The 25,445-nt window shown below is 48.6% G+C and overlaps 1 protein-coding gene across 1 annotated transcript in view; it reads right to left on the bottom strand.

The window, feature by feature from the left end:
• LOC119406370 (1-acyl-sn-glycerol-3-phosphate acyltransferase epsilon) overlaps positions 1-15,199 on the bottom strand; it is a 65,505-nt gene extending 50,306 nt beyond the window's left edge. The window contains exons 1-2 of the mRNA XM_037673110.1: positions 15,150-15,199; positions 2,309-2,434 (exon numbers count right to left, since the gene is read on the bottom strand). Coding sequence (XP_037529038.1) covers positions 2,309-2,434; positions 15,150-15,199 — 176 coding nt within the window. The remainder of the gene's footprint in view (positions 1-2,308; positions 2,435-15,149) is intronic.
• Positions 15,200-25,445: the final 10,246 nt, after the last annotated feature.

Raw genomic sequence — 25,445 nt, 5'->3', positions numbered from 1 at the left:
ACCGACGCAAGCAGCGTAGGACTCGGTGCCGTATGGTACAAAGACTGACGGGCTTGAAAGGGTTATCAGTTATGCTAGCCGGTCACTATCCAAGGCAGAAGCAAACTATTCCACAACAGAAAAGGAATGCCTTGCCATCCTCTGGGCTACATCAAAGTTTCGCCCCTACCTCTATGGCAGGCCCTTCAAAGTTGTCAGTGACTTATGTTGGCTAGCTAACTTGAAGGACCCTTCAGGTCGTCTCGCACGATGGAGTCTGAGACTTCAAGAATTCGACATTACCGTCGTGTACACGTCCGGACGAAAACACTCTGACGCCGACTGCCTGTCTCGTGCCCCCGTCGACGCGCCGCCGCAAGACGACGACGATGACTGCTTCTCGGAAGTATAAGTGCCGACGACTTCGCCGAAAGGCAACGGGCCGACGCGGAACTGGGGGGCCTTATTGAGTACCTCGAGTGCAAGACCGCCGTTGTTCCGAGGATATTCAAGCGAGGACTGCCGTCGTTTTTCTTACGGAACGGCGTTCTCCTGAAAAAGAACTTCTCGCCACTGCGAACGGACTACTTCTTGTCGTGCCCTCATCACTGCGACCAGAAGTCCTCCAGGCCCTACACGACGATCCGACGGCTGGACACTCGGGGTTTTCCCGCACGCTCGCCAAGATACAGGAAAAATACTACTGGCCACGCCTTTCTGCCGACGTCGCCCACTACGTCAAGACTTGCCGAGATTGCCAGCGACGAAGACACCGCCGAGTAAGCCAGCGGGACTTCTGCAGCCAATCGAACCACCGCACCGGCCGTTCCAGCAAATCGGGATGGACCTACTGGGGCCGTTCCCGACGTCGAACTTCGGCAACAAGTGGATTGTCGTAGCGACTGACTACCTCACCCGCTACGCCGAGACAAAGGCCTTGCCCAAAGGCAGTGCCTCCGAGGTAGCCAAGTTCTTGTGGAGAACATCGTCTTGCGTCATGGCGCCCCAGAGGTCCTATCACAGACAGAGTACCGCCTTTACTGCGGACCTAACTCAGGCGATCTTGAAGTACAGCGAGACGAGCCCCCGCCGCACCACCGCCTACCACCCGCATACCAATGGCCTCACCAGGGTCTAAATAAGACCATCGCCGACATGCTCGCCATGTACGTCGACGTTGAGCACAAGACGTGGGACGCCGTCCTCCGTACGTGACCTTCGCTTAACACGGGCCGTCCAAGAAAACGACGCGATGACGCCGTACCAGTTGGTCTACGGAAGGAGCCGGCGACGACGCTCGACGCCATGTTATCCAACGTCACCGACTAAGAAAATGTCGACGCCGCCGCCTTACTTACAACGTGCCGAAGAAGCTCGACAGGGCTGGCCCGCCTGCGCATCAAGACCAGCAGCACACCGACAGCCGTCGCTACAATCTTCGACGACGCTTCGTCGAGTACCATCCCGGCGACCGTGTCTGGGTCTGGACGCCAATACGACACGCGGGACTGAGCGAGAAGCTTCTTCGACGATACTTCGGACCGTACAGGGACTTCGACGTCTCGGCGCACTCGACTACGAGGTTGCCCCGACGGCATCACAAAAACTCCCAGAGGCGCCGAGCTCGACCCGAGGTTGTGCATGTGGTGCGCCTTAACCGTACTATGCTCGTTAGCGCACCTGAGGACTCTAATGTTGCTTTCTTTATTAGGTTCTTAGTATCGCATGTATTCAATGTTCTGTTTTTAAGCATCGGGACGATGCTTTTTCAGAGGGGGCATTGCCGCGAGTCTTGTATTTCATGAGTGTAAGCTTCACCCACAAAGACTGTGGGCAACGCGCTGCGCAGGCCTCGCCGTGATGTGTAGGAAGCTTCGCGATTGTTTTGGAACAATGGTTAAGATTGCGCGCCGCACGAGAATGTTCCAGCTTTGTCGAGAGATTACGCCGCCACCAGCGATATCGCTGGAAAGTTCGATAGCGCCTGTGTAAAGCCGACGCGCTTGACTACTTGTCAGTTGATCGACAGACGACGCCCTGTTCGCCGCTATCATTGTACAGCGTGTATTGCTGTAGTTCTAGTTCTCATTTTCCGGCCACAATATCGGCCAAATTAAACAGTTTCATTCTGCAAGCCGACTGCTGTCTTCGTCGACGTCACGACCACGTGACAATATGTAGCTGAAAGTTCATCACCGCGTAGTGTGCTTGGCCGTGATCTACAAGCAGGGGTGATTGCGCGCGCAATGTCCCCAACCTAACGCCGACGACGCTTCCAGAGCACGATCATGAGCCTCTGGCAGAAGTGGAAGACCATGTCGTCTCCCACCTGGTACACGTGTGTGGCAACGCCATCAGGCCCGTGAGCAGGCGCCACGCGCTCCACACCAGGAACAGCGGCGCCGCCAGTGTCACCAACACTATCAGGTGGAACGACAGCTTGCCTATGTCGCAGCTGCATGTATTTGGATACAAGGAAGGCGGGAGAACGTTGCTTGCGAGCATGCACAAGATTGTGGCTAGTACAATTTCCAATCAATCTGCTTTGCCTGTAGCAGGCCCTTCACCAAAAATTTCGCCCCCCCCCCCCCAAAAAAAAGAATTTGGGGGAAGTAGGTGCTTTTACCCAAAATAAATAATGAAATTGGTGTCTTTTCTCAAACTGCCAAGATTTTCAGCAAGTGCCCCCCCCCGCCCCCCCCCCCGATAAAATTTCCTGGTTACGGGCTTGACCTGTCGCCATTTCATGCTTACAGCCACTCTTAATTACGGGAGAGCCAGCCATTTTAAGGGCGCGGCACTTTAAGGGCCCGGCATGTCGACGTCCGTATGTCTGTCGCATGATCGCACTCAAAATCAATTTGCAAAATCAGGCCTAAAACAAGGCGAGCATTGCTCAAAACCAGTTCAAAATAAACTAACATGCTTCGAAGTAACTTAAAACACAGAGATAACCAACAATTGATCGCTATAATTAACTGATAATCCCTAAAAACGCTTCCTCCGGCTGACACTCGTGCTGCGCTAGAGAGTGCGCCACCGTCTCAACAAGTGCGTGATTTCTCCGCCCACCGGCGCTTCTCCGGTGTCCAGTCATGCCTTGCTACGCACTTTCTCAGGTTTCACATGAGTGGAGATGCATTAAGCGCACGATTGAGAACTGCATTAAGACCTAGACGAAGAACTTCTTTAAATCCTGCTTGGGTTCCGCGAGAGGTAGACGCGCCAGCGGGAAGCGGAACGCATTCCCGCGTTCACGGCTCAAGCCACGAACTCTTCGTTTGTCGGAGTTCGGCGTTTGTCGGAGTATACCGTTCATAAATCCTCAATTCTCCGAAATTCGGAGTTTAATTCTGCATTTTTCTCAATACTCCAATATCTTAGAAGAAGTGATATCTGAAGACGAAACATCAGAGCGCACGAAGCGTATTTTGTTTGTCTGGAAAGGTTTGAACGCACAAACACATAAACACGCAAGGACAAATACTTGAATACAAAACAGGTACGTTTGTTTCATATTCATTTTTGCTTTTATATGTATGTGTCTATAAGCGCCTGTGTGGCTGTGAGGTAGAATACTCTCTGTATCCTACGTTTGTGCGTAATGCAACTTTGAGAGACAAAAAAACTTTTATTTATGCAGGCCTAAAGGATTTTTCTCGTTGGGTGGAGCCCTTAGTTCAGGGCCCCATTGGCTCGCGCCACACCACGTGCGCGCTGGATCAGCCGAAGCTTGTTGTAATAGACGCAAGCATATTCTACGAGGTCCGTGTATTCGATATCGTCTGGTGCACCCCGGTGCCGCCAGGGGACCACATATGAAGATGTCGTTTCGCGCTCCCGAGGACCCTACATGCGCTAACGTCTCTCGCTCTGTGCGTGACAAGCCCTTAGTTAAACGTGCAATAGGTGCGGTCTACGACATTCTGTTGACGTGAAGCAAAGTTTATATCGGACAAACCGGCCGATTCATAAATGACCGCTCGACAGGCCCGTATCCAGGAATTTTTTGCGGGGGGGGGGGGGGCACTTGCACATGCCCTTTCGGTGAAGAATAAAGCAGGGTCATATTGGCAGTTAAAATCGGATTTTATCGGATAAATACGAATTGTCAAAAATTTTACCGGCGAATGTTTATCGGATTTTTTCGAATTTATCCGAAAACACGGGGCCCTAGTTATATCAAACATTCCTGTTTCTGTGGATTTTAAAGTCTTCATTTGGTGCAGCAAGTTCTGTCTATACGTTTTTCGTGTTTCTCGCGCCTACTTTGTAATACCAGGTTTTCTTTTCTCTCTTTATTTTCGCGCAAGCGTTGAGTCATGTTGACCAAAAGAGCTTCTGTTTTGGCGAAGCGCTTTTTGCAGAGCTGTTTGCAGACCGCAAAGGTCAAATACTGACGTTCTGTTTATTTGGAAGTCCTAAAGTTTGCTAGAGCAATTCATAAGGCTGTGCTGAAGTACGATTAGTGTTTTATAACTAAGGAACGGCTCGAACAGCGATACGCCTTAGGAACTCCATGACGGAGATCTCATATTTCGGTCGTTAAGGGTAGCTTACTGCTCGCCTATAGTAGCGTTGGTAGCGTCTCACTACCCTAACCCCCGTATTCAGAAACGCTCCTCGACTTGAACTTGACTTGCCACCGCCTTGGGCAGCGCGTTTGAAATGCGTTGAACGCGGTGGCAAGTCAAGTTCAAGTGAAGGAGCGTTTCTGAATACGGGGGTAAATCTTCCCCACTTTTAGAGCACAGATCTTAGGCGCCGTTCCTGCGTGCAGCGGCGACACCGTCGACGGCGTAACCGATAGAGCGAACGAGGACGAAGGAGAGCGAACGCGGAGTCGGTCGATATCACGAGCCACTGGCCTCTAACTTCGCTTTCTTCCTCCGTCACGCGCGCTGGCCCCTCGGTCGGAGCTCGTGCGCATGCAGGGCTGGCACATGCGCTGCGGCTGGCTTCGCTTGAGGGTGTCGGCGTTTCGCTTGGTTCGCGATGCTTGAAATGTACAGAGTGGTGTGCGGTAGCACTCGAGCGCTGGCAGTTTCTGTGGCAATATGTACCGATTGTTACATTGCTGCAACTGCGGATAGCCAAAACCTCAAAACACATTTGGCGGTGCCCCAACACGAAGCTGCGCTCAGAATTCGCATTAGGCAGCATAGTAATCGTCGGTGAATTTTTTTCCAAGCTCTCCTACAAGCGACAGCATATCGCACTCCAACAGTAGAGCACACAGTGCTGTAAATCCTCTCGTTTTTTTCTAAACGCGCGGTTTGTAGGTGTTTATGGTGCATCTCTTCCGTAGTAGAGTACTTAGAACTCTATATGATGAACCATATTTGTAGACACATCTACCGGTATTCTAAATACTTGGTAAACGGACAGCAATTCCATACTAGTGTGTTAATGGTCGTTCGCAACCTAATAAAACACGCGATACCATTCCCCTCGGTAAACTCGGGTCACCAGTGGAGTAAGGGCGCAATATCTGTGTGGGGGTTGTTTACAGGATGTGTATACACCCAAAAAAGTATCGAAGTTGCTCCTCTAGGGGAGTAACTGACGTGCCGCGGCGGTCGCATTACGATGGACGCGAATCGCTAGAGGCCCGTGTATTGTGCGATGTCAATGCACGTTAAAGAACACCAGCTGGTCAAAATTTCCGGAGCCCTCCGCTACGGCTTGTCTCATAATAATATCGTGCTTTTGGCACGTAAAACCCCAGATATTATTACCGCTCAGCACAGCGTACATGTCAATTCGTACACGCGTAATAAATGTTTATACAATCGTATGTCGGCGATGAGCTCGGTTCACATGCGAAAATAACTGGTGAACAGAAATTTCAAAATGCCCGCGTTGTTGTTTCTATGTCGCAACTCCACCGAAAATAATTGCTGCCGGTTGCTGTCTTTGCGTGTCTGTGGGAGAGCACACGCATGCAGGCAGACACGGAGGCATACACGCTTACAACATGTATCCAACATGAATGTGATGCAAACAGATAACACTAACGTGACATCACGAAGTTCGCGTCCCGCCACGTTGGTGCCCCAACGTGGACGTTTCAGTGACGACCGTTCTAGGCAGGCTGTGACGTCACGTGGCAGTGACGCTAAAGAAGGCGGCAGTCGCAATGGTAGGGACGAAACTGTATATTGGGCTAACTTGTGCCCAGAAAGCTAGGTAACTCAAAGTACAAGCAGCGGACGCTGTACACTGATAGCGGTTATCTCAGTCGTCTGCCGTCGGTGATCTGATCGCGTCGTCTTTTAACAGCGAAACTGTCGTAGCTCGCCGTACGTTGCGTCATGTCACCAGAAAAACACCATCATGAACGGCCCGATTTCTCTTCGTCCTCTTCTTCATCGTCGTCGTCGTCTACATCTTCTGCTTCACTCCCAAAACACGAGCACAAATTTCTCCAGCGCCAGGATGCAATAACTCTGATGGGCGGGACGACGAGTACAGAGGGAGAGAGAAAGAAAAAGAAATAAAGATAAAGAGAGAATTCTAGGGTTGAAAAAATTTGTTTGCGAGGCGTGATTCGAACCCGCGTACATACCATCAGAAGGTGAGCGGTTAGCAGAGCACAGCATAGCCTTGTATAGTCGAGGTGTGGTGAGGAGGAGCGAAAGGGGGAGAGAGTAACACATACCATAGAAAGAAAGAGAAAGGCAGAAAGAAAAAGATGGAGAGAAAGAGATAGAAAGAGAAAGCGAGAAATAGAGAGACAGATAAAAATATAGAAACACCGAGAAAGAGAAGGAAATAGAGATAGAGAGAGAGAGAGACAGGTGGGGGGTGAGGAGGACGGTAACCTCCGCTGCTGCATACCTGAATCTTCGCACCACTAATGTGGAGCTGCCCTACTTTCTTATACACAAACAATAGAAAATTCCATCCTGAACACTGGTGCACGCGTAAGCTCTCGAATGAACTCGACTGCTCGCGCCATGCACGTTACCTTATTGGAAAAAGTATGAAATAATCGAGGAGTTTCGCAAACATTACGGCGCGGTCTGCGCCGAGCGGTGGTAACAGTTTTTGTAGGTGAGCCACATAAATAATTAAGTAAGCGCGTGTGGCAATACCTACGTATAGAAATCCTGCTGTGTTTCTCACGACCTCCGATTGCTTGACTATGTATACTTTCTCGTAAGCGTCAGTTGAACATCACGCACAAATTTTTTGCAACGGTGGTTTGAGAATCTCTCTAGGTCTACTGTAGGTTAAACATTTCTTTAACACGCACTCTGATTTATTGAAATGACGACACGATACACAAATTATCTGCCCAGAGCGACATAATATGTTACAAACTAGAAAAATTAGCAATGCTTCCATAATTTAAACCACTTTCACCTCTTACATTTAATGCACGTTAGAGTACATGATTACACCCGAAAGTCTAAAAGCATCGACATAAGAATGTAGGGGCGTTCGAACAGTAAAATTTTCAAGTGGAATCCAAATATCAGAAAAGGAACCCTGAATACCGAATGAAATACCATCACACACTCACACGAACTAAACGTACAGTACGAAGATAGGGATAATATTCCGGTGGCTTGGTATCGAAGCTAGTGCTCTTACCTAGACAGAAAAGTTACACCATATAACGGCACTGAATCTAATTTCTCTCATTTGTCAGGACACATTAATTACGTGACTGTTAGGCACAAAAACAACCAAAACTCCGCCTAAGCTCTTGCAGTGCGCTGTGCTGGCATCGGCTGCTTTCAAAAGTTCGATGAGGGGGCTGAAAAACAAGTGCCCCCCCCCCCCTTACTACGGTAATACGCCTGTAAGTAACGTGCATGCTATTGTACGCGGAGCAGAGGCACAGCCAGCATTTTTTTTAAGAGGGCACCATTCTTCATGCATGTCCGTGCACCATTCTTCATGCATGTCCACGCTGGTGTGTGTTATGCATGTGTTAACACCATTCTCCATGCATGTGCACGTGTGTGTCTTTATGCATGTGCTAACACCATTCTTCATGCATGTCCGTGCTTGTGTTTGTACGTCTGAGCCTGCATACTTATGCAAAATTTGCAGATTGCGGGAGGGGGGAGGGAGCTTGATCACCTACCCCCCACACACGCACAAAGAACCCCGAAGCTACGCCAATGACGCCAGTGAAGCGGATAAATCACTGTCTCGACAACTCTTCACACGTCATCTTACCAGGGGCAACAGACAACCGCCAAGTCAATAACGCCTAACTGCACCTCTTCACTTTTGCTATACGATGTTTCATTGTCAATCTTTGCTGTGTGGTATTGCGAACACTGGGTCGCAGGCTTTGAAGAGATGATTACCGTTCGGTACGGATTTTATGAAAAATGAGAACAGATAAAAAGAAGCGCAGTTTATTGATTTCCCAGATTCTCACTCATACACTGATTCCAAGCTGTACAAAGCATACAAATTTTCAAGGACAGTACAAACGTGAACACATTCGTCACACACTGAGATCCAAAGAGGGGGGGTTTCGTTGAACAACTAGTGGGTACGTGTCACATGGAACAGTTTATACTTGACAGAGATGGTACGTATGCTGTCCTCTGTGCGTTTAAAACCTGTCAACGTGCGCTGCTGTTTTTTTAAACACAGATGTTAAGACGTGTTCAACTAAAGAACTTCTGATGCTGGCGGAGTGTTTTTTATGCGCTGGTTTGGGGATCGCACAATTCAAACATCCATGTTCCGTTCGCAAGGAAGTGAGAAAGTTTGCTAGAACAATTCATACGGCTGTGCTGAAATACGATTAGCGTTTCATGAGAAACCTACGCCCTTAAAAGCAATGCCTCGTGACAGTCTTCCAGATTTCTTCTTTTCGTATGCTTTACGTCGTGCTATTGTTAGTCTTTACATTACTTTGATTGTTTGCATTCTGTTCTGAACACAGGGATAGTCTAGCGCTCTCCCCCTGTAGAGTGCACAGCTCCTTAGATGGTGTCATAAACGCCTCTATGGTCGACAGCGTATGGTAGCGCGCATAGTGCTCAAAATCCTCTCAGTTTATTTCAAACGAAGCTTGATTTAAACTCCGATATCTCGGCGGATGAGTCGCTCGAAAAACCCGGCGCTGGAGGGCTTATAGAAACGCGGACCGCGAAGGTGCGCCGGTCACTCGCGTAGCTTATGCGCCGTTTTGCAATATTGATGCTCTGTCGATCATGGGCTTGTCAGCGATCAGACGTTTCTGATGTGGCATTCTGATCTTTTATCGAGGTGACATGTCACTTCACGTTGCCAAATTTCATTGTTGCCTGGATATGAACGCGTGACCGTCGCCGTTGTCTGTTGCAAGTGAAGTGTTACCCTGCTAAGCACATGAACGATGGTCCAATTCCTGGCACGGAGGAATGAAACAGTCAGGAGAGAGCACTGCGCAAAATGAAAGAAAGAAAGAAAGAAAAAACAGACAGAAAAAAAAACAAGGCTGATTCATTCCTCATAGGAATCTGTATAACACGAACATAGGTCGGTAAAAATTTGGAGCTCACTAAGACTCACTCGTGAAATATAGCCTTTAGAGCTTACTCGGACTCAGACTCATCAAAGTTTTCCTCAGCTGGATTCACTCGGACTCACTGAAATTTTTCTCAGCCGGACTCCCTCGGACTCAAACTCACCAAAATATTACTCGCTCGGACACACTCAGACTCAGACTCACCGCTCTATCTGAGTCTGAGTGAGTCGACATATGAGTCCGTTTGCGTATAATTGGGTGTTTCAACCATGGTGTCAATGCTCTTTAACTTCAGTATCTCGCATATTTAGTGCTCTACTTGGCGCCTTTTGAACTTGCACCTTCAAACATGAGTTATCAGCGGCTGCAATCTAGTAAGGACATTTTGGTAGCCACCTTCGCGTGGATCCTCAAGAGCCGTGCTGCGCATGCGCGAGGATCAGTGATTTCACGCACCGGAGCCGGCAACTCCCGCGCACTCCGCCGCCGCCGGTCTGTGCCTTCCAGAAGAGTGACGTCGTAGCCTTGTCAGACGTAATGGCGCAAGCGCGCGCGCAGCTATTCGCCTTCGCTGTGCAGTCACCGTCTGACACTGTGCTGGAGCCGCTTGATAGCGCCTCTGACTGCCGTTTGCCAGTGTGGTATAGCCATGGAGAAGGAGAGCGCAAATGCTGCTCAACGGCGCAGAAGAGCGGAGAAGCTTAACCCATCGGATCCCGAAGTAGTTGCCTGGCAAAATAAATGTATATGTGCCACAGAATACGTATACCATGTGTGTGTCATTGGAGCAGCAGTAAGCATGACAATCAAGCTAATCCTAGACAATCAGGAAAGCTAAGAATAATTAGCTGAACATTTGCTAACGCTACGTTGTCCTGGCATAGCCGAGCTAAGCCACTGCAACATTTTTATTGAAAGTGGTGACTGATACAAGATATTAAATGCGAAGCATTTCTTAGCGAGCCTTAGGCACTTTGAGCGTTTCTATCTATCTATCTGTCTATCTATCTATCTAGCCGCCTACGTCTGGGTGTTCTCATGCTCGCCTCCTTAACTTTTGTGTAGACCAAAATTGGCATGGGAGGGTGACTGGCGGGTCATGACATGAATAACGTGAAAATCCTGTCGCGTACGTCGTCAAAACCTTTCCTCAATACACGTGTGGCACATACCCCTTTACCACGGGTGTCGGTGTACAAGTATGCGCCACAGGTGATTGACTGTTTATATCTACCGAGGAACAGCGAGAACAGACATTGGTAACTTAAATGCGGGAGCGTTAAAAAGAAACGACATCGACAGCGTCGACTCGACGAATGGAAAGAATGAAAATTAGGATCCCAACAGGAATCGAACCCAAGCATTCTGAGTGGCAATCGGGTATTCTACCACAGAGCCACGCCAGGTCTATAAACTGGTTTGGAAAATCAGCCTATGCAGGCGTAATGGCGGTGCAACGTCAGTTGTGGTTATGGTGCTGGCTATCTAATTTTGCAAGAAAGCAATAAGCACTACATGATACTCCTACAATGTGTACTCCAACGATATAGGCGTCATATCAGATTAACGCCTGTGTTTCCAGTGTTGGCTCCGCTTTTATAGAAGTCTAAGAAACTTTAGATTTGTATTCCTATGATTCAGCAAGCTATATTAAAGCATTGCTCGACCCCGGATGAATACATTAACGAAAGTTACGTATGATATTCACATCATCGCACCGTAAAGTGCACTTAGTCGGCCAGAACGACGCAGTGTCCTCTTCATTTCTTACGATGCAGGGCGATGGCCTCACGCTGACCGAGGATGATGCCAGATTGATTGACAGCCGCTTTGTAGAATAGGCTACGTAGGCCACTTACGCCCAGGTAGTCTACGAATACGACAAGCGCCATCCACTGATGTTGTTCTACGTAGCAATATGGAGGCCTACCAGCCTCGACGGTTTACCTCACCAACGTGAAGGGTGACTTTAGGTTCCGAAATGTCGCCGGCTCTATCAACACACAATTTGTCGACGAAATGACCGAGGCATCCACGATTTCCAACAGCTGTACTATACCCCATACTTCACTACACATGGACCCCTCGTCACCGCGATCACGACCGAATGCAATAACAAGTCGTGACCAGCTCCTGGTGCTCACTGACCACGGTGATGATGACATTGTTCAAGAACTGTCAAAAACCTCTTCCACACATGCACACGGGTTCGTGAAAAGTGTGTGCGTTCTCCATCACAAGTGACACGTATAAGCACTACATATCAGCTTACCGCTTCTGGTGTTGGTAATACCCATGTTGCCGTTGGCAGCGTTACCCCATTGTAAACACCTGGTTATATAACAGATATGCGGCTCTTCAACATATATGTGTGCGTATAAACTTTATACAAATCTTTCGCGTAATTTTGTAACGTTTCGCTCACTAAAAATATTACGCCACAGTCACCTTCCAGCCGCATGCTTCGCATAACATCGACTCCCACGGTACGTGGGATCTGCCATTTTTTTTTATCAAGAACTTCCTGTGAAAGTGTTTACGGGGGGGAGTCAACCGGCGCTCCCCACCCCCCCCGCCTCCTCTACGTAACTCACGCCTCTGATTAATAAATATTGTGTTAATGTATGAAGCCAGTGCTTGGAAGTATGTGCGAGTCTGCAGGAGTATAAACGTGAGCCGACACACGCCTGATAGTAATGCTTAAGTTGTGTAGATAGAACCACAGGTCGGCAAAGAAGTGTGGAGCTCACTCAGACTCACTCAAAAAATATATTTTGCGCTTAGAGCTCATTCGGACTCATACTCACCAAAACGTCCCTCTACCGGACTCACTAGGACTCAGACTCACTAAACCGAAGGTCGCGCGATCGAATCCCGGCCGCGGCGGCTGCATTTTCGTTGGATGCGAAAATGTTTGAGGCCCGGGTACTTAGATTTATGTGCATGTTAAGAACCCCAGGTGGTCCACTACGGCGTCTCTCATAATCATATCGTGGTTTTGGGACGTTAAACCCCAGATATTATTATCAGACTCACTAAAATTTCTCTTAAACGGAGTCACTCGGACTCAAGCTCACCAAAATATTACTCACCCGGACTCACTCAGACTCACGGCTCGATCTGAGTCTGAGTGAATCTGAGTGAGTCGACTCATGAGTGAGTTTGCCGACCTATGAACTCCAAAGTGAAACTTGTCTGCACAGAGGTAGTTCAGCGTTTACTGTGCATTGATATGTGAGAACTTGTACAACGTCTGTTAGCGTTTAGCAGTTATTGCCCCGTCAAACACAAAGAAGGACGTACGAAACGAACGCACAAGTATACTCAGGACGAGCTCGATCTAACAACTGTCGCCGTTGTTACTTTTTGCGTTTGAGCAGCGCGCTCCTTTCGCAACTGCGGCCGCTGCAGCCAGCGAAGTGACCCTCGTGCATTCTGTAACTTCAACACAACCTTCGCTGTGAACGCGCAAGACGTACAAACCGTCCCCATCACGAGATAAGCGCGCGTGCACGTGCAACCACGCCCTGTAAGATTACGTACTGGTAGGAGGCGCGCGCGAATCGCAACGACTGAGGCGACGACCTTTAAAGCGCGCCCTTCGCGCCATACAGCTGGTGATAATAAGCACACGTTGAAGTGCCACCGAGCTCTTGAGTAACGCCAGCAGTAAATGGTGTACGTAAATAGCTCGCCGTTAGTGTGCTGAAGTACGTACGCTTTTGTGGTCGAGTCGTTTAGCGCTGAGTGCTGCGTAGCTACGGGTCGTTGGTTCGATTCCTAGCGGCAGAACTTTTTACTGTTAGAGTGGTTAGTGCACATTTTACATCGTCATATCTGTGGCGGAAATGCGCTCGTGACGTCTTGGTGGACCGCGGCATAAAACACTTTCGTGTTAAAAAGCAGTAGGTCAGGCACGCACACGCAAAACGTCCCTTGTTATGCTTGTTTTGTTGTAATCGCAGTCTATGCGTTTATTTTAGCACTGCTGCCGCAATCCAAGCCAAGCCGATCCATCAAGAAGAGATAATAAATGCACGCCTTCACGGCGCAGCACATGCGAGATATCCTGACAACAATACAGCGGCACAGTACGACCAGCACGGAGAGCCGCACGACATAGCGCATAAGTTGAAGCAGACGAAATCGAAAACGGCGCCGCAAGCAGCGCCACCGGGCGTCTTTTTGGAGTAGTGAGAAAAAAAAAGCTAAACATTACTCTCTGACGCAACCGAAGGCTGCGTCAAGTGCGTAAAATTCAATTTCAAGTTATACACGTTTGTTTTTAAGCAAAATTAGTCTACCACCGAGGATTTTTTGTCCGACCAGTCGATCGACCACATCGCTGTTGGGTGACGCCAGCGGTCATTGTTTCACGATTTGCAACATAAAATAAAAAAAAATATAATTCCTTTTTTATGGGGCAAAAACATGCTCGTTTCCGCCGATGTGACGAACAATCTGTGATTTCACCACAATCAGAAAATTTTTCCCGAGCGGTAGACAGTCCCTTTAATGTTCTTTCCAGTGTTCGTCAACCTCTAGAACGGTCCAACGGAAGGTTCATCACGCGGTTATGGAAACGCGTATCACGTCCGCTCAATAAAAAAAAATTCAGAGTGTGCGGCCTGACTCGTGCCCCGTGTCCTTTTGGTATGGTGCACATAGGCGTGCGTGCGTGCGTATGGGTGGGCAGAGGAGGGCGCCGAGAGAGGGCTCCAATTCTGCATGATACCTTTACTCAGTTGGACCTTTCACGCGAATGCATTTAGCTGGCATAGTAAAGACTACACAGAAAGACAAAAGACAAGGGGTTGTCCCGTGTCTTTCTGTCTAGCCTTTGCGCGTGTTATCCAGTATTATGGACCTTTCACGTCATTTTTTACGCGTATGATTATGACTTCGCATGCATTTTTTAATTGTTTTTTTTTACAATCATGGCGACCAAGGACTCCTGATGTTGCATTCCAAGAACTGTTCACATGACACCTTTACCCCGGAGTGTCGGGGACCAATGGCAGCCCTTTTTGGGAGGCACGATATCGCTTCATTTTCATTTGTGCATCCATTATGGATCTTGTTTCCTCTCGGACTCTACAAACGAGGCGGGCGGAGGGTCAAGCTTGCCCCTCCCCCCCCCCCTAATGGAGAACACTACGCCCGCCTATGGTGGTACATGTGCCTCTGCAGCTCGCACAAGCAGGTACTCAAAGTTGTGAAGGATTTTGCCACATTTGGGCAATTGTGTACTTGTGGCGAACCGTTCGCCCACATCCCTGGGCAACCGAACGGCAGCACGCCTTCGCTTGGCTTAGCAAACGAAAAAAAAAAAGAAAAATAAAGTCTTCGATTGCCTTGCAATGACGTCAGCACATTTAGAACAAAAAATTAACGAGATACCCGTATCCTCCACATCATCGCGCTAAAATCGATACCCCGTAAATCTATTTCGCTACTGAGATACGAATACATTTTTTCAAATATTTCTCGACACAGATACACAGATACCCAAAATTGTCTATAAAACACCATTGCGATACCCTTGGTATCGCGATACTGTGCAGTCCTGGTTCTCAGATATACAAAAAATTACACCATTTCCCGCTAAAGGGGACCATGAGGCGATGCGAAGTCGGAGCACTTGCACGATGGCGTTCCGTTGGCGTTCTTTGGTGATGCTACTGACCTCGCGTCGTGGAACGGGAAGAGGAACGCTTCGCGCGTCTTGTCTTCCATTAACCTGGCCGTTAATTCTCACAGGGCGAGCGGGAGAATGCAGTCGGCAGGCGTGCGAGAGTGGGCAGCGTAGGAGAGGAGAGAGAGGGGGAGGGGACGCGCGTGCGCTGGAGCTCATCGCGGCGTTGAGCAGGAGAAAATTTCGGCATGTCTAGCCCGCGTTTCAGAGGAAGAGTGGAAATAGGGAGGGGAGAGGGGGAGTGGAGAGGGGAAGAGAGGGGGGATGGGGAGAGGGTGAGTGGAGAGGGTATGCGCATGCGCAGTAAGGACGGTCACGCCGCACACCACCACCACCACCGGATTGAACTCCGCCATAAGATACTTGGCATCTAATAGACTGTACCGCTCTTACCTATAGCTGTAGCAACCGAAGCGTTCCGCTGCTAAGAACGTGATATGGGGCGCCTCGTTCCCAGCGCTTCCTTCGTACAGGGTGGTGACAGCGTCCGCTGTTATGAACTAACATGGACAACGTCACACAACCCTACACTTCTATTGTTTGAACCAACATGACGCCGGCGCATTCAACGGGTGTCAGCACCCCGTGCGAAGGAACACTGACATCGAGGCGCCCTACGTTAACGAAGGTCAAATTCGCGGCATGGAACAAGAAAATAGTTGGGTGGGAGCATTGCGTAATGTGAAAGAAAGAAAGAAAGAAAGAAAGAAAGAAAGAAAGAAAGAAAGAAAGAAAGAAAGAAAGAAAGAAAGAAAGAAAGAAAGAAAGAAAGAGAAAGAAAGAAAGAAAGAAAGAAAGAAAGAAAGAAAGAAAGAAAGAAAGAAAGAAAGAAAGAAAGAAAGAAAGAAAGAAAAGTAGTACGCCAGGCACGTATGCAGACGCAAAGCTTCGCTTGCCCCATGTTGCCGATAAGGCAAGGATTCTTTCTTAGGTTGTGGACCTCTATGATCACCCTAATATGCAACTGCGTTCCCTATAAGTGTTTAGAATACTGGTAGATAAGTATTTAGAAAAAAATTGCACCATCTCCCACTAAAGAGAACCATGTGGGGGTGCGAAGCAGCGCATGGGTCGACCTAAAGTTCCGTTTATCACGGGCACCTTGCCCGATATTAGCGTGTCCTTGCAAGTGTAGCACACCACGAATTCACTAGTTGCTGTTGCTGTTACTCGTGCCGAACTCTTGTTGGAGCACACCACGCGGGTTCATCGCGTGTCTGCAGAATGTCGTTCCCCGACGCGATCCCGTCATTGCGGAGAGAGTGTAAGGGGGAGATGCCACAGCGTCTTACCCAGCCCCTTACACAGGCCCGAACGCGCTAACGCGTGCCAGCGCGTTCTGACTAGGATACAACGCGTTGGTTCATCGCGCGTCTGCAGAATCTCGTTCCCCGACGCCATTACATGATTGCTGAGAGAGTGTAAGGGGGAGAGGCCACAGCGTCTTACCCAGCCTCTTACACAGGCCCGAACGCGCTAGTGCCTGCCAGCACATATGGTTTTGTCTGCGTTACGCCAAGCTAGGACAGCATACGGCAGCTCGGGCCCCTAAAGTGCTCTGCACGTGTCATCATCAAGGCGGTCGAAGACTTCTCCTTGGCGCGAACGCGAGCTCAGATGGCTATGCTAGGTGGGACGATCGCCAATGGAACTACGGACACAGCCCAGCGCAAAAGGTGATTCGCATCTTAAATATGGTTCACGATTTAGAGTTCTACGTACTCTGCTATACAGAAGACCTGACCGAAAACACCTACGAATCGTGCGCTTGGAAAAAGCCGAGACGATTTAGCTGACTGTGTGCTGAACTGTTGGTGTGGAATGTGGTGACTGTGAGGGTGTTTGAAAAAATTGGGGCAATTTAGGTCGCTGAGGGCTCTACCATGGGAAAGTGGCAGGCTGACGATCCCTACCTCGGCTATCGGAATCAGCACCAGAGTTGCCAGTTGCGCTTATAATAAGCGGACTTGTGCTTCTTTTTTGGCCGAGTCGCTTGTAGAATTTTCAAGTCGCTACTAGCGTTTTTAGGCCTATTTGCATTTGCTAGGAAATATAGTAATTTTATAGTGCTCGTTATGTTCACCAATAGCGCGTTTGTTGATGATGTTGACTAGTTCAGTGTTGAAGTCATGCACACGTTGGGGGAATCAACAAGTAATGTTAATAATTCACTTGCAAACGCGCATTCAACCGCATGAAGACTACCCTAGATTCAATGTTAAAAAGTAAATACTATGTGCTTTCGTTCATAGTTGCGCATACTTCCTCTGTATAAAATAATTTTTCAACTCTCTGCATATTTGAGTGACATTTTTTCATATAGTTAAATATATTTTCAAGAATGGTCAAATTCACTAGAATTCCGCTTCTTTGGGGCTTCTTCGCAAACCTCGCGCCGCTTTTTAGAGCTTTCTTTTGACGATTACTTGCTTGTTAGCTCGGCAATTTCGGGCAAGTTCCACAGGCAGTAATTCATTGCGTGTTTGGAGCCAATACATAAGCACACTACACTAATCGTATATGAGGACAGCCGTGTAAATTACTCTACCTAAATTTGCAACTATCGCATAAACCGATCATCAGTATTCGGCATGTGCGGTCCTCAAGAGAGCTCTACAAAACTGCATCGCCAGCAACTGAAGCTTTTTAGTTCAGTATGCCTCAAAAGCTGTGTAAAATAAAGCGGCGATGCAGAGTTATTGATCTTAAACGCACAGAGGAGAGCGTACGATTTTTATGAAGTATAAACCATGCCAGAGAGAAATAACTCTATTCACAGTACAAAGAGGTCGTTGAAGTTAGTTTGTCGGTGGTTCGAAGGGTGGTGCCACCAGTAGCTAGCCACGACCGTTTCGGTGCAGCTAATCACTTCTGCCTGAATGCTGGTAGTGAGTTGCCGACAGGAGTGACTCCCACGCCTTGAGGGAGGAAGCTGGCAGTAGTGTCTTAAGAGGTGGGATCCCCTCGCATTCCCAAGGAATGTGATTTTGGGTAGCCTTAATGCAGCTGCAATGTCGGCGGTCTGGTTGAATTTCCTGTGGGTAAATTTTTGACAGCCTATGAGGGCTGGGGAAATAATCCGTTTGGATTTGCCTCCAGATCGTAGGCTGTTCCATTGTTAGGTCAGCATGCGGGGCCGCATATGTTTTGCGATTCTTTCTATAATAAGCAGTAATTTCGTTTTATGTGGTGATCCCTTCCTGCGGGAAGTCCAGGATTGAAGGGTCCACCTCCCGGTTGATTAAGCCTCAGGCTACACGGTGGGCCGCCTCACTTTCTGGACTCCAGCTTTGAGCGGGCACCCATACAAGTTGTATCCCATTACAACGTTTGTTATTTTTAAATGATATTGGCCCCGATCTGCTCAACACAGCCCATCATGAAGTTTGTGAGCGCCCTTTTAGAGTCACTGAAAATTTATTTAGTTCTCTAGACTGAAGTGGCCAACGGGATGGCGGCTTCTTCTGCCTCTAAAGCTCAGGCCATTTTAACGGTGGCTGCGGTAATCCGCGATGCGCAGCGCCTATAGGGGCGCCACTTAAAGCCGCGTAGCGGCGGCCGTTGGAACCGCTCGCGGGTCGCGTAGAAGACGCCTCGTTTGCGCGCGTGCGATTCGCCGGTTGTGCGCGTCCCAGATAATTACTTTTGCGGCAACAGTGTGCGCAAACGAGCCGCACTTTATAATAGTGGACATGTGTCCGATGTCACAGCTGTGTGGGACGACAATGTCCCCATACGCGAGAAGTGTTTGTCACAGACAATCGACAACAAGCATCTCCTACGAAGTGGAGCTCATCGCAAGTACACCGCTTTCTTTATAACGTCCCTATCACTAACGCCTGCATGCGTTGAAGCGTGAACCAATGTTTTTTCTCGACACAGTAGCTTCGTTTACGTGCCATGTGCTGATATAGTAGATTTTGAGGGAGCGCTGTCGCACCGGCGTATAGATTTCACCGGGTCGGCCACGTGAAGGGTCAGCGTTGGTAAAACTTTGAAACCACCACGATAAACTTGTGAAAAAATAAACGATAAGCTTGTCATCATCGGTGCAGAAGCGCACAGCGAACATTCTGCACCGATGATCGCATTCCAGTGCCATCAATAGGTAGAATGCAGCCGATTTCGTACAGCACACGTGTGGTTCCACGGCGCTTTTTTAAAGGAGCCGTCACCTGCCCTACATTCTCTCGCATTGCGCTTCGCGCTATTCGTTTTTCAAGTGAGCCAAGGTATCGCGTCTTATCAGTAATAACAACCTCATGTGAATTGTAGTGTCTACAATGCAGGCGAGGCGACCAAGTGTAAACCTAGTAGCGTTCGCTGAAAACGTAGCGACAAAAAAGAATAAAAACACGGTAATCGTTCTAACACTGCCGTAAACAAAGCGCGATTGCTTAGCTTCTACGTCGTACAGCCGCTAATCCACCGCCGCCGTCACTTTCGCTCATGAAATAGCACCGGAAACCTGTAGATGTGCGTTCCTGGCGATTTTTTGTGTGTGTTTGAGCAGCCGACAACGCAGCAGGTATTTTTCGACATCGCTGAGGCCCGCCAGAATCGTTAAATCACGATGAAAAACACATCCATCCGTGCACTCGCGTATAGACGCTCGCGGGAACACTGCTCGCCGGGCCCCGCGAGCGCTTCCGAGCCATGGCGGCAGATGGCGTCGTCGGCGCTTTGCGCATCGCCTGTAGGTTCCCCCAGGCCGGTCACCGCGCATATGGTGTAGCGGGCTCTCGACTGTCGAGCAGCGTCAACGTACAGTAGGTATGGGCGATACTGAAAGGGCAGGGGCGTCAACGTACAGTAGGTTTGGGCGATACTGAATTTTTGGGCAGGGGCTTAATCGTGAGGTGTGCACGAGTTGCCGCTATTAAGAGAAGTCTGTTATCGAGAGTGCAATTAGTGGGTCCTCCGAGGCGGCCGAGTATTGCAAGCCTGCCTTGTTGCGTGAAAGGCTTTCTTCTTGGGCCGTTAGGTGACCTTCGATTAATTCCTCCACAGTGTTGTGGATCTACACAAACGTAGTAACTTTTCAGTGCTTGGTACCTGGGAAGCCCCAGACCACGCTTATATGTCTGTCTAATGAGGGAGTTTAGTTTTTCCACATCCCCCTTTCTTAAGTGGTAGTAGGGGTAACCGTTCATCAGCAACCATAGCGCAATAAAGAATACGGGGCAAGGAACGCTTGTCCTGGTCACTTCCTTGTCCCGTGTTCTTTATTGCGCTATGATTGCTGATGAACGATGAACAACCAACACGCCCAAACGTTCTCTCTTCTCAACTAGGGGTAACCATGCCATGTGACACGTGCGCAACAGTTACTTGTTCAGTAAAATTTCTCTGTACAAATCTTCACTATGGGGACAATATGTTGCCGTTCATAGCCTCAAAAAATCGAGAAGTCTGTCAAACATTCTGGCGTGGCTTGCGCCCAGCGGTGGTAACAGCTTTCATGGGGCCGGTGAGACGCAACACTAAAGAAGTAAAAGCGTGTGACAATGCCTAGTTATGCCTTTTGCGCAATGCCTTTTGCGACACGGGGTCCTCATTTGGAAAGTCGACTTACTTTTCCCATTTGTGTGTGCTATTAGCAACGAAGAGACCACAAACACCGAGACAATGGCAAACTAAGTATTCTTGTTGCTTGAAGTTCTTTCATATCACTTCTGGTTAAAATATTTTGCTACACACGATTACCTTAAAGGGGCCCTGCAACACCTTTCTTAGTTATATTGGAATAGTCTCATTATTGACGTATGACTCTTCACGAGTCATACGCCGCAAAAATTTTTCGAATCCGTCAAGTCTAAGTGGTGTTACCAAATTATAGAGATCACGTTCCGCAGCTTTCTCCCTCAACTCAACGCCGCGAGCGCGCGGAGAACTAGGCAGCGACAGGCAGCGACTCGAGGGAGGGAGCGCAGACGAGCGAGGCTCCGCCCAAGAGCGCCGGCGGTAAATTTTTTCTTCATTTTTTCTCTCTGACGTCTGGGCGCAACCACGTGGTCTGTGCCGCCACTTCCGGTCGGCTTGCGTCGTTCTCGTCGAGCGGAGCCGATGTGTATCGCGCGTGCTTGAAAACCGCGCGTCGGTTTGGTAATGTTGGGTGTGCACCTCGAACGCCGTAGTGTTTTGGAAGCAAACCTGCGCGCTCGTTTGGAACGAATGACAGCTGAGATCGGTTTCGGCCCGTACTCCGATACACCGCCTCGTAAGGACGGCACTGGCAGACGACCCCGAAGCGCCGCATTACCGGACGCCAGCATTGTTATCGGAGACATGCTGCACGCTGCCTCGGTCGGTCGTGAGAACGTGCCGACGATCCAGTTCCCAGGTGACGAGGCAACACTCGAACGGCTGCACTCTCAACGGCAACCGGCGATGGTCAAAAGCAAAGAAATATTCACGTTTTCGGCACTTGCGCATGGCGAGAAAACGGAACCACGCAATACGAGCAACGAGCTGTCGGTGAGACCGGAAGTGCTAATATTAATGTTTGTCGGTGGTTTAAAGCGATAACAGAATATAAACATACATATTATCTACTTATTGAACTCAAAATAACAACGAAAGTAATAAGAGGGTGTTATCGTGATTATAACATCACCAATGGTGGAACTGCCGACAATCGCGTATATTTTGCGGACTAATACATCATTTGTCGAGAGAAGAGGGAGCGATTTTCAGCTGACTTTGAGAATTTATTGTAAATTCCAGGCCGTGCGCATCGCTATAATATTTGCTCGCGTGTTCTCGGGAGCCTCGACTACGATCGGCAGCGCTTTTGAGCATGCTCGAAAAGTGTTGCAGGGCCCTTTAAGGAAGGCATACCGCGTTTAGCGACACCTAGGACGCGGGGCGTTTAGGCAGGAAATTTGAAATATTTTTCTTTTTAACTTTTTAAAGCCTCTCTGCCAGCATATTGTCACAGGCTACGTTCCTATTTTGTATCTTTGCCCTGTGTCTCTCCACCAGTTAGCCTGGTGACATTTCTGGTGGAAGTGCGGGGTACGGTAGATGATACGGTCTCCAGAGCGCACCCAGACGCAAGCCCGCCGAATAGTCCGACCGAGCTTACCCCTGTGCACGTACGTACGAGTCGTCGTCTCCAGGGCATCCAGCCGCAGCACGGTTTGCTACCTCAACGCACGCGAACTATGAATCAAACGCCTCCTAACGCTACCGTGCAAGCAGCTGCGCAGCTCGTCGTCAACCAACCAGGACGCCGAGGCATTTCATGGAGCTGCTTTCGAGGATGCCGACGACTGGCTTGATAGCACTTCGACCGGGTTGCCATCATCGACTGGACCAAGAGCGTAAGCTACGCTATGTGTACCGCGTTCTCGAAGATTCAGCAAAAACGTGGTTGAAAACCATGAGGCCAACGCTAACGTCGTGGGATGAGAGTTCGTCGGCAGTTCCTCAGCGCGTTTGCCAGAGTGGACAGGGAAGGAGAAGCTGAGTGTGCCATGGAGGCCAGAGTCAAGGCCCAAACGAAAGGGGTAACAACATACATAGAGGACATGGATCGGCTGTTCAGGCGTGCGGACCCCTCTAGACTGAAGCCAAGACAGTTCGTCACCTGATGCGGGGTGTCAAGAAGAAATTTTTGCCAGCCTACCTCGCGTCAATATAACTATCGCATTTATTTGAGTGGGTCGTTGAGTTCGGTTTATGAGAGAATATAACAATAATGACGGGACAATAATGGCATAAATATTTGCATTGTAACTACAGCTAAATGCGTAAATACACTATAATTTATTCCAACACTACCAGTTGCTTTATATTTGTCTTCCAGATCTGTATCAATAAATTATGTATATTTCACGCATCTATAGGCAGTAAATCCAATGAGTGTCGTAGATAGATACAGAATTTCTGCAGCGTTTCTCACAAACTCCGATGCTCCACTTTACTTTAACGTGAGCTTGAACGTGATGCCTAGATTTTTCCAAGGTAGTTTGTGCATAGTTCTAGGCGTCCTGTAGTTTAAAGTTTTTAACACTTCTTTAAGACGTACTCAATTTACTCGGCTGACGACACACTACACAAATTATCCCGCCAGAGCGACGTAATAGACTACAAACTAGAAAAGTTAAGCAATGCATTCATAATATAAACCGCATTCATATGTTACATTTGATAGACATTACAGTACATGTTTACATCGCAAAGTCTAAAAGCATCGTCATAAGAAAATGGGGGCGTTAGCAGTGCAAGATTTCTAAATCTATTCAAATATGCGAAAGACGAACCTTGAACGTCGAATGAAATACTATAACAACATATACCACGAACTAAAAGTGCAGTGCGTTGGTATGGATAATAATACCGTCACTCGATGTCAAAGCTCGGTACACTTTCCTAGACAGAAACCTATACCAGGTAAAGGCACTCAATCTTATTTCTCTCATTTGTCAGGATACATTAATTACGTGACTGTTAGGCTCAAAAACAAACCGAAGCTCCGCCTAAGCTCTCGCAGTGCGCTGCGGCAGCGACTGCTTTCAAAAGCTGGACAAGGGGGCTGGAAGAAAAGTGCCTCCCCCCCCCCCATTATTCCGGTAATATGGCTATTAGTAACGTGCATGATATTGTACGCGGAGCTGAGGCGGAGCCAGAATTTTTTTGGGGGGAGGGGGGGGGTTAAGACGATTCTTCGTGCATGTCCGTGCGTGTGTTTGTATGTGTGCGCGTGTACATATACTTGTGCAAAATTTGCATATTACTTGAGGGGGGGAGGTTGAACACCCACCCTTGCCCCACACACCACCACGGTTCGCATATGAAGCGGATAAGACGCCGTCTCAACAATGCATCTCACGCCATATTATCAGGGGCAACAGACAACCGTCAAGTCAAAAACGCATAACTGCTCCTCTTAACTTTTGCTATGCGATGTTTCATTGTCAATCTTTGCTGTGCGGTCTTGCGAACAGTGAGTCGTAGGCTTTGAATATATATGCAAAGTTTCCCGATTATAATTGATGCACCCAATGTCGAAACTGTACACACGCACATGCGAGAGCGAAGTATCAAGGCCGAGCTCAATCCGGTGGTGGTGGTGTGCGGCGTGACCACCCTACTGCGCATGCGCATACCCTCTCCACACACCTCTCCCCTACCACTTTCACTCTTCCACTTTCCGTCTCCCCCTCCCCTCTCCCCTACCCCTTTCCACTCTTCCTCTGAAACGCGGGCTAGACATGCCGAAATTCTCTCCTGCGCAACGCCGCGATGAGCTCGAGCGCATGCGCGTCCCCTCCCTTTCTCTACTCTCCCTACGCTGCCCCCCTCTCGCCCGCCTGTCGACCGCGTTCCCCGGTCGCCCTGTGAGAATTAACGGCCCAGGCTAGATGGAAGATACGACGCGCGTAGCGTCCCTCTTCGCGTTCCACGACGCGAGTCGTAGCATGCCCAACGAACGCCAACGGAACGCGATCGTGCAGGAGTGCTGCGGCTTCGCATCGCCTCATGGTCCCCTTAGCGGGAGATGGTTGTAATTTCTTTTTTAGAGACTTTACAAATGTGAAACAGATTTCTCACATACTGAGGATTCACACCCGGGGGTTTACAGAGCAAGTAACTAGTGCGTACGTGTCACGTGTAAACCGTTATACTTCACAGAGAGAGTAGTACGTATGTTGTCCTCTGTGCGTTTAAGACCTATGAATGTGCGTTGCAATTTTTTTAACAAAGATCTTGAGACATATTCAACTAAAGAACTTCAGACGCTGGCGGAGTGGTTTCCTATGAGGTGATTTGTCGACCGCAGGGATCAAATACTGAAGTTTCGTTTATAAGAAGTGACAAAATTTGCTAGAGCAATTCATACGGCTTGCTGAAGAACTATTAGTGGTGTATACCGAAGGGTCGGCTGCAAACAGCCACTTCCAAGTCGGGGCGTGGTCAACGAAATTTTACTTTCCTATGCTTGTACGTCGTACCGTACGCACTAAGACAAAAAATGAGTCTTTGTGTTGACCAGAAGAGAGTTATTTATTAATAAGAGTCATATAAGTGGTAAGTTGAGAACTTCGTAAGACACTATAATAATGAGAGCTAACAGACAATAATGCCAAAGAAAGTATAGGGGGTGTTATACGTTGTACATAGAATTAGTAAGAATTAGGGTTACTTACACACACTCTTTTTTTAAGAGTTTGTAGAATACTTATAGTACTCAGAATCGTTCACATTTTTTCTAACAAAGGGAACGTCTAGCGCTCACCCATAGTAGAGTAGTGCACTGCACGCTAAACCGTATCACAAACT

This window comes from Rhipicephalus sanguineus, chromosome 10, assembly GCF_013339695.2.
Source record: "Rhipicephalus sanguineus isolate Rsan-2018 chromosome 10, BIME_Rsan_1.4, whole genome shotgun sequence".
In the NCBI taxonomy this organism is placed as follows: domain Eukaryota; kingdom Metazoa; phylum Arthropoda; class Arachnida; order Ixodida; family Ixodidae; genus Rhipicephalus; species Rhipicephalus sanguineus.
The sequence above is the reverse complement of the archived record's forward strand: the minus strand, read 5'-3'. Positions and strand labels throughout refer to the sequence as shown.